Source organism: Humulus lupulus, chromosome 2 (assembly GCF_963169125.1).
Source record: "Humulus lupulus chromosome 2, drHumLupu1.1, whole genome shotgun sequence".
Taxonomy (NCBI): Eukaryota; Viridiplantae; Streptophyta; class Magnoliopsida; order Rosales; family Cannabaceae; genus Humulus; species Humulus lupulus.
In genome coordinates, this window is record NC_084794.1 from 117,663,170 (window position 1) to 117,673,483 (window position 10,314).

General features: G+C 33.9%; 2 protein-coding genes and 1 long non-coding RNA gene across 3 annotated transcripts; 2 read left to right on the forward strand and 1 right to left on the reverse strand.

The window, feature by feature from the left end:
• Window positions 1-3,522: 3,522 nt before the first annotated feature.
• On the reverse strand, window positions 3,523-6,880 carry LOC133818406 (uncharacterized). The gene is made up of 4 exons (XM_062251263.1): window positions 6,683-6,880; window positions 5,909-5,990; window positions 5,036-5,194; window positions 3,523-4,738 (listed from the first exon to the last, which is right to left on the reverse strand). Exons 1-4 carry the CDS (start codon window positions 6,878-6,880, stop codon window positions 4,665-4,667), a joined length of 513 nt encoding a protein of 170 aa, XP_062107247.1. The 3' UTR covers window positions 3,523-4,664.
• LOC133814657 (putative B3 domain-containing protein At1g78640) lies at window positions 3,747-4,211 on the forward strand. Its single transcript, XM_062247590.1, has one exon. The coding sequence runs from the start codon at window positions 3,747-3,749 to the stop codon at window positions 4,209-4,211; it is 465 nt and encodes a 154-aa protein (XP_062103574.1).
• A 208-nt stretch (window positions 6,881-7,088) lies between the features above and the next one.
• Window positions 7,089-9,013, forward strand: LOC133818407 (uncharacterized). The gene is made up of 2 exons (XR_009885897.1): window positions 7,089-7,228; window positions 7,305-9,013. It is a non-coding gene; the product is annotated as an uncharacterized LOC133818407 (long non-coding RNA).
• Window positions 9,014-10,314: the final 1,301 nt, after the last annotated feature.

A 10,314-nucleotide genomic window follows, 5' to 3' on the forward strand; every position in this document is an offset into this window, starting at 1 on the left:
CATTCTCACAAAATTCTAAGAAGAAAGTATGAGAAGAAAGTGAGTATAAATTTTGCTATAGTTTCTTTACTCTAAAAATTACATACCAAATGTGAAAGAAGAGTCTTTATTTATAGAAGAAAAAAAGGACTAAAACGAAATTAAACTGCAAATGGGGTTTACAAAATAAATATGAAACATTAATAATAAAATATGATTTTGAAAAATCAAATCTTATTATTAATATTGTCCTAGCTATTTTACTGAATGGCCAACATGCCTCTTTTTCTAAAACAACACAAAATGTGAGCTTTAAAGCTCAAAATGGAAGGTTCAAGACCCAACGTGCATAAAACAATGGGATGGTGGCAGGCTGAAGCTTTGACCCATTCACAGCCAATAAGAGAAGGACACGTGGACGACTGGATCTGGGTGCAAGGGACAAGGCAGCAGGCGGGTCAACGGGTCACAGGCTACCTGCGGGTCACGCGGCGGGTTAGTAGGTCACTGGATCTGGGTCCGTGGGTCGCTCGGCTGCTGGAGGAGGCAGGGGCGCGGACAGGTGGCGAGCTACTGAGAACCTGGGCAACGCATGTAAAAGAAAGGGTGCGCCAAGTGGTGCGCTGGGGAGAGGGAGAACCAGGCGGGCCTGGGGTATTAGGGCTGAATGGTGGGCCAATTTTCTTTAAAAATGCCACAATTTCCACTATATTTTCAGTTCTAATTTTTTCCTGAAAATTAATTCCTGAAAATGCCCAAATAGAATTAATTCCAGAAAATTAAACACAAATTAAATTAAAATTAATATTTTCAATTATAAAATATATTAGAGTAACTTCATAAAAATATTAATTAAAGATTAATTTATTTTACACTTTAAAACTAATAAATTAGCATTTTTGAGCATTAATCAAAACACCAGAGGGAATAAGCTAGGATAGGAAATGAGTTGTCCCATCACTCCCAGCCCCACCCTTTTGTCCCTATAAAATATTGTAATCAAAGATCATTAACTGCTAGAAAATAATGGTTTTAACTTTGGTTTTTAGCCTATATACACTTTGGTTCTCGCATAAATGAGAACCGAAGTGTATCCGAGCACAGTTAAAGGTGTAAATAACCGAAGTAAAAAACTGAATTTTTACTTCAGTTCTTATGTAAAAACTGAAGTGGTAAGTATAATTTCTACTCCGGTTCCTACATAATAATCAAAGTAAAAAGTGTGGAACATACTCAAATACGTTTATATGATATGCCCTTTCTAATTTTGTTGTTATATAACAACCGAAGTTAAAAATTATTTTAAAAATAAAAAAATAAAAAAAATGCTATAACTCACATCGATCGACCAAAACAAAAACTTACAATACATATATTGACAACCAAAATTTTGATAATTGAAATAGCACAATAAAAAGACTTAGATTTTGAGTTGTCAATAAAAGTCAACCTACATACTTTCTCAAATGGATTCAATAAAAAGAATTTACAATTCTAAGAAGAATGTTTCCTAATGTAGTAAACAAATATGAAAGAGCCAATTTGATATACTTTACTGAACTGACGTATTTTGGGAACAAGAAAAAAAGAACTTCAATGCTTGTCTCTATTGTGCTCTCCATTTGTAGTTTCATCATAACACAACCTAAAATATCAAACAAAACAAAATTTCATTAATAGACTAAATACCCAGCACTTGCAATGATGCAAAAAAAAAAAAAAATAGTGACAACAACCCAATAACAGAGAGTACAGCTATCTTCAAAAGCAGAAATAGAGATTGCAAAAATAAAATAAAAAACAAAAGCAAACTCACCATGAAGAGTAAGAGGTCGGCGTCGGCTATTGAGGAGGACATTCCACAATCTTCGTTTAGTGAGGAGTACGAGAGGAAGTCTTAGACTAGTTGTCAATCTTGCACCTACCATACCTATTGTTGCTTGCATAAGAGAAAGAGATGGAGAGTGATGGATTTTCTGTCGCGCATTTCGTGCTCCGTCGTTGGCTCTACAAGAGAATGAGAGATCAAGAGAGAATGAGAATGAGAGACAACAAAAGAAGAAGAAGAAGAGAATGAGAGACGACATAAAAGGAGAGAGAAACAAATGATAGAAACCTTTAATGGGCTAGGCCTTATTTGGTTTGCCCTAATAATCATGCACATTTTATGTTTCTTTTTTTTTTTTTTAAAAACTATAAAAACAACATTTTATCACTTTGGTTATTACACATAACCAATGTAGTTTATGTCGTTATAATTTCTTTTACTTCGTTTTTTATGTTATAACTTCGATTTTTTTTATTTTATAGATTTTAAGTCTTAAAAATTATAGTAAAATCTCATATTTCTAGTAGTGATTAAAATAATATTTAAATTTGTATTCATGAGTATTTACACTTTGTAAGAATCATATAATCAATAAATTAACTAAAGTAGACTTAGGTCACTAGTAGTCGAACGATTATAATTTCTTGTTGTACTTTATATTTATTGCTTCACTATTCTTTTTAAGTTTCATGTACAAAAGTTCTCATCTCTAGTTGATTTGTCCAATAATCAAGTCAACAAAAAATTGAAGACGATGAAAATTGTGCTAAAGAAAGATGATAATTTTTGGTGTAAAATGATAGATTTTAGGTTTGGATTAAATGAGTCTCGAGGAATATATTTATTAAAAGATGTGATGAATTATGTATCGTAGGATTCTTCATTGTAATCAATTTACAAGTTTTAAAAGTAGTGATGTATAGGTGTTTCATGGATTTTAGTATTTGAAGTCAAGATTACAGGAAAAAAAAAAAAATTTCAAAAAGAAAAAGTGAGATGCTTTTCGGGATTGGTAATACATAACCTACCTCACCATTTCTCATTAAGGGCACATGTTTTGTGTGGTCAATTTTGTTAGAAATTTTTATGTTCCATCCTAAAATTAGTTTATGGCTTCACCCATCACTAGTGACAGGGATGCACACTTTTTTACAAACAAAATATATATTCTTATGTGGCAAGTATCTTGTAATATTTGAGTGTAAAAAGACTATGCACGTATGATTATGCTAATAAATACTTTAGGGTGTCTAATTCTGTGTATCATTAATGGTACAAATAAATATCAAGTTACATATATTTTAATTTAAATTGAAATATGTGAGACTCATTATTAAATTACACCAATAACAATATTTATTTGCATCAATAACAATAAAAATATATCATATCTTAGAATATTTAGACACCGAATGGTGACTTATTACAATGCTTATCGTTTATCTCATTTTTAATTACCATAGAAATATGTGGACATTTATGCAACTTTGTGACAACTTATTATGATTTAATTTTATTTGGGATAAACCCATTTGAATTTAATATTAATTATTACGAGCTTTCTGCGCAACTTTATAGTCTTTAATTAAGATAACAAACTAGATTTCGTCGTGCCTCCTAATCAATTATAAAAACAAAACTACAAACTTTCAAAGCCCAATCCCTTAACAACTTCCTACTTCTTAGCAAAATATCAAAAAACAAATCAAACACAGTGCTCATCAATCTCTTATCTTTTCCTTTTTTAAATAAAATAATAACAGGTTTAAAAAATTATCAGAGGCAAAGGAACCATTAAAACCCTAAAAGTGAATTGCTTCACCACAAAAACGCTCTTGTTCTTACCTTACATAACCAAACCAAATTCCAATAAATATTACTCGGTTCACGTGTTATACAACTAGTGTTCAACATTCCAAACAAGCATAAGCCTCAAAAGATGGCTTCTTTAAGGACAAAAGCGACTAGAGACGGCAGTGATGAGCAGAGTAACAATGCACAAACGACGGAAATTCAATCTCAAAATGATGTATACCAATGGAAGATCAAGAAAGTCCTAGGGGAGCATGATGTGGCGCTGGACCGAATGTTCAAGTTCACGAGAACAGAAGCAGAGCATGTGCTTTGTAACATTGGCAATGACAGAGTTGTTAAAGCCAAGGAAGGAGGGGATGTGAGGGTCAAGATGATGGACTTAGACACTAAGACTCAGCACGAATTGTCCTTTAGGAAGGTCAAGTCTGGGAATGTCTTTGGGTTTAAGCTTGGTTGGTTGACTCATTTTGTCGTCAGGAGAAAGCTCAAGGTTGGTGATGAGATTGGGATGTATGTGGATCCTACTACTTCTGTGTTCTACTTTTCTGTGTTGTCTAGAGCTAGTGTAGAAGATTTTAGACCTGTTTAACTTAAGGATCAGAGTGGTGGTCACATTTTTGAACTTCAGCCTGTTATGTAGTGATTGATTGTTGGGGATTCAGGTTCTCACAACAACCAAAATGATATACTTAGAGCTCTGCCCATTACCTTGGTGGTGGAGATACATTCTATAATCCAATTAAGTTTTTCTATGCTTCTCTTTCATCCTCTCTAATACATATATACATGTACGCACACTCTCTCACACACACATGTAGGGATTTCTCCATATGGTGATTATTTCCCAGTCAAAGCAGACAACGTAACTAAAATTTACTGAAGTGCAGCTCTTCCACTCAAGTTTAGTGAAAAGCTGCCAAAATAAATTTGTGATTTTTAACACTATATGGATCACTGTAGTGGCCTATAATGGTTGTAGAAATAAGGTAGAAATTTGTTTGGTATCAATGTGGAAGCCGAATGACTGACTATCACTGATGCATTACCCCTGACTAGTGTTGCTTCTTTTCAAGCGCTCCAAAACATAATCTTCTCCAGTGAGGTACTCAACCAATCCTATAAAGTAAGAAAAACAAAGTATTAAGCATGTTGAGAGTGAAAAAAAGAAAAAATTAGATAAAAGAAAGAGGGTTTCAGCAACTTCTTTTGTCAACTTTCAACAAGTTGTGCAATATCAGAAGTGCCTGTGTATTGATTCTCCTACAATTATTATATCTACGAATCTTTAGAGTGCACGACTTTTTAAGTCCTTTATTTAGTAGAAGTTTCTTTCTACCACAAGGGGAATTCATTGGAAAATAAAATATAGGTACCACCAATGAACAATCAAAGAAAGACAGAGAGACCCATTACCATTTGCGTAATCCCGACAATCATGATGGCCGACCCTCAAATGGGTTTCCCAGTTCTTGTTGAATTCACATGCCATATCTGTAGCATTGACTTTGGAAGAACCAACAAACCAGCATTTGCTTCTTGGTAGTTTTGATAAATTCCTTGTAAGAATAACTCCTAATGCAAATGACAAAGACCATGTTGAGGCAAGTAAACTAAAGAACAAAATTCAATTTTCAAATGTGAACCATAAAAGATCTAGATGCCTCAAAAATAAGACAACAATGTTAGTATTCTTTCCTCCATAACATCAATCCAGTTTACAGCTAACAAGTACAGTGAAGGCTTTTGTTGTAACAAATGCTATCAGCTCATGACCCATTTGTTACTGAAAATTGGCAATTAGTCTAAATTGAACATTGTAGTAAACGTAAGATGTACGAGTACACAGATGAAGATCTTCTGTCAACTATTATTCGTACTGGTACATTGTCATTAGTATTTATATGTCCTGGAAACAATTTTCATCGGTGACAGAATGTGAATATTTTGATACACCCTCTCTTACAATCTGAATGATTTTATTCTTTGGCTTACAAAAGTTATTTTAAAATATTTGTCTATTTATACAGCACTAGAGTATGTGTGAATGAGCTGAGTTAATAATGCTATTTTTCACTTCACATGATAATGAAGGAGACTACCTAGCACCAGAACTAAAACCAAATCATTGTAATCCAGCAGCAAAAACATTTGAAAAACATTCATGGTGCTTTGTCACATTTGACCTCATGATGTGATGAGGATCAGAAATGACGAACAGTAGGGAACAATGTGACACTCATTTATAGATTGCACAAAATAAAATGTTTTAAAAAATTATAGTTTTACCTGGTACTGATCTACCAGATAAAACTTCAAGAGCCACAAATATATTTTCCGGATCTTTGGGTTGAAAATCATAAACCAGCACCTGCAAAATGAGGTTCAGAAAGACTGGAGTTCCAATTGTGAAATAGTAAACGAAAATGTACACAAACTTCAGTGATACATTTCTAGCCAACGGTCTTGTTAATTTCTACCACGTAACAATGAAGGAAGTACTATGGATTCCATTATACAATTCGTATTTAAGAGTTATAGTGACTGAAAGCAGTCCAAAATGCAGTATGGACAACTGTTTTCAGTTTTTACTTCTGTAATACGTGTATCTATTGGTATAGTATTTATAACAACTTCCACCCAATTTACATACAAAACAAAGGTTTTTTTTTTTGGGTATGAAACTGGTTCAATGGCCTATTGATTTGTCATACCTATGGGGGGTACTTCACATTGTTCAACTTGGAAAAGTACAATAACCTCATATATCATAGATGATAGATAACTGGACGAAGTAAAAAGGTAAAGCTAGCTAGACAGGGGGGAGCAGAATATATGCTGCAAACACATGTTAGGATTCATAAGAATGGATTTACAGAGCATTATAATATCAGCTCTAAATTCAAATAAGGAAGTTGCAACGCATATTAATTACTGAAGCAAAAGAACAACCTTAAAAATATAAGACCCATTCATAGATAAGCATGGAGAGACTGCAAAGAAATATGATTCTAGCCATACTTACAAATCCACTTGAAACTTAAACTTAGCAGAAAAGGACACCTGAGAATGTGGTGGTGCTGAGTGGAGTTTGATTAGAACCATAAAATGCTGGAAATCCCATAGATTGAGGGAGTAGGCAGCGGACATAAGAAGCTGGGGTGGTCCTTTGGACGCTCTTAGAGGAAGTGCAGCTACATATACTTGGTCTCTCCCACTGTCACTCTTCCTTATTGCAGAATTTGTCACCAGTGAAGCCATTCCCTTCGGTACAGACTACTGAGTGGAAGGAACCGTTGGGGCAGTTGCAATTATGGAAGATTAAATCCAAATCCTCTATGGGTGCACAGAGTGTTCACTGACCCGAACAACCCGGCCCAACCAAACCGGTATTGGGCCGTTTGGCCCGTTGACCCTTTAGGCCAATTACCATTTGGCATATGAAGCTCCAAACCGTAGATCTTAAAACAATCAGGCCAGCCGGTAGCCACCATATTGCTCATTCTTTCCGTTTTTTTGGGCTTCAAACTCCACCAAAGCTGCCCCCGCCGACTACCAAAGGCTCCATATTCTTTACGCCGCCGACCACCACTCCTCCACACTCCACATGTTTGTATTGTGACTTATCTTCCATTCCAACCACTTTATTATATATATTTATGTATGTCTATCTTCTCCATGGCAGACTATTCTTCTCCATGGGCCACGGAAGTGACGGCAAGGCAGAGCTTCGGACCTCCGGTAGTGCAGGAGCTACAAGATAAAGGTATGTTATCTTCGTACCTTCGAACCTCCATGTCAGACTACTATTAAATCTGCTCAATATAATATGTTTCGTCTCTCGTCGAATATCGGATTTTTAGAAATGTGAATGGCAGCTTTGTTATCACAGTATAGAATGGCAGGTTGAGAATGAGGTATGCCAAAATCTTTGAGGATGGCCAAAATACATGTCACGTCATAAGTTGCATTTGTCATTGCTCTTTATTCAGCTTCGACGGAGGATCGAGAGACAGTTCTTTGTTTTTTTTTTCACTTCCACGAGACCTAAGAATCACCAATGAACACGCAATAGCCAGATATTGAACGATGAGTGTCAAGACAGCCGCCCCAATCTGTATCGGCAAGCAACTTAACTTGAATATTGTGGGGACTAAGACTTGTTTCTGCATAAGCTGAGACCAGAGAGTAGAGTTAGCAGGAAAAAAGAGTCCTTGTCCAGGAGAAGATTTTAAATATTGTAAGATACGTGAGCAGCCTCTTGATGGGGTACTCGTGGTGAGGTAAGGAACTGACTTAGCCTATTGACAGCGAATGAAATGTCAGGACGAGTTATAGTTAAATATATGAGCTTCCCAGTAAGACTGCGATAAGACTTTGGGTCTGAAATAGTATCACCAATGTCATTGGTTAACTTGAGATTGGGTTCCATTGGTTTGGGAGCTGGTTTAGCCCCTAAGAAACCAGTATCTTGAAGCAATTGAAGAGTAAATGGTCGCTGAGATAATTCCTTTCAAGTCCAAGGAAGAACCGAAAGTGGACCGAGATCTTTCCGCTTGAATTTTCTATCAAGATTGGTTGTAAATTCGAAAATGACATTATGATTATAACTAGCAATAATGATGTCATCAACATATACTAGGATTGCTATGAAAATGGTATGAGTATTTTTGATGAATAAGGAATGGTCGGAAGGAGATTGTTTGAAACCATTGGCAAGTAATGTAGAACTAAGCTTGGCACACCATTGCCTTGAAGCTTGTTTGAGGCCATACAAAATCTTTTGCAATTTGCAAGCTGAGTATTTTGGAATGGTGGAAGGAAGGTGATAGCCTTTGGGCAATTTCATATAAACATCTTCCTCTAAGTCACCATGCAAGAAGGTATTGTTTATGTCCATTTGGTGAAGATGCCAATGCTTAGGGGCAGCAAGAGCAAGAAGGATTTTAAGTGTATTAAACTTAGCTATGAGAGCATAAGTTTCAAGGTAGTCTATACCGTGTTGTTGAGCATACCCTTTGGCAACTAAACTAAACTTGCCTTGTATCATTCTATTTCTCCATTGAGTTTGTATTTAATTTTATACATCTATTTGCTACCAACGGTTTTGTGGCCAGGTGGTTAAGAAGTAATGAGCCAAGCTTTATTGGCTTCTAAGGCTTGAAATTCAAGTTGCGTGGCTTTTTGCCATTCATGATGATACTTGAGCATACGAATTTGGCTCAAGTATTGCATTTGTGGCTAATACAGCAGCGCGGAATGAAAGGGGAAAGCTTATTGGAAGCAAGAGAGCTAGTTTTATCTTTCTTAAATCTTTATGAACTTTCTTTTAAATTTGTAGACGTTTGATTTATTGAGAAGAATTTTAATATTCACTACCATACTTTATTTTAATTATGCCTCTATGTTATGCTTTGCTTGCTATCTATGCATATGCAATTAATGCATGACATGGGTACTAAATTAATTATGATATCTTTAATATAGGTATTTTACTAACATTATTCATGATATATTATTAATGATCTAGAATAAAAATTTTTTGTATGTTTTAAGTAAATTTATGATAAAATTGAATTCAATAATTTTTTTATATAAAAATTAAAGCTTAAAATTTTTTGTCACAACCCAATGAATCCAACCCAACCTAATTACGCCCAAATTTATCTTCACAGAGCAGTCAATTGTAGTGTATAATGGACGGTCATATCCACGAGGAGATGTTTAAGATACGCTCTAAATGTAGCAAACAAATTATTTAGAAATAAGTACAAATAAACACAAAAGAATGGAAAACAACTTTTGTAGGAAATCTTAAAGACAGTGAATACAAGATGAGAAAATCAATAATAAAAAAACGGTAGGTTTCGGGAATACTGTCTATGCTTGGTTCACTTATTTGTGTTTTATTCAATGAAAGCAAATAATATTACAAATTACCTAAGATTGACAATACACCCTTAGACAATAATCCAGTAAAAGACTAATTTGCAAAAACAATCTTATTAACATGACATTGCATGATAAAATCCCATAAGAAAAGCATTACTAAACATATATGAAATTTTAGCACTAATAATTTGTAAATAAAATATATTTTAAAATGTATTTAAGCAAAACCAATTTCTTACCAATAATACTTGCAAAGGATTATAAAATAATTTAATTTTATCAATGTAATTATATCATGCAAAATTCACATAATAAGAGTGTAACTAGATTTATATGAAAAATAACACAAATTTATTAATAAATCACATAAGAAAAATATGACTAAACATATATGAAAATTTAGCACCAATATTTTGTAAATAAAATATATTTTAAAATGTATTCAAGCAAAACTAATTTCTTACCAATAACACTTGCAAAAGCTTATGAAATAATCTAATTTTATCAATATAATTAGATCATGTAAAATTCATAACTAGATTTATATGAAAAATAACACAGTTTTATTAATAAATAATTGCTCAAAAAAAATAGAAGAAAAATAGTTTGCTCAAATCTATAACCCAAATAAATTCACTCTACATATATCTTTAACCTTACCAAACAACTTAACCTAGCACACAAAACATACTCACAAAAATTCTATTGAGAAAAATTACAATGAAAAAATGAGGTGTGTCTTTCTTCATAATAACTAGTCTATTTATAATGCTTTAGTTACCCAAAATGTAAAATATATAGCT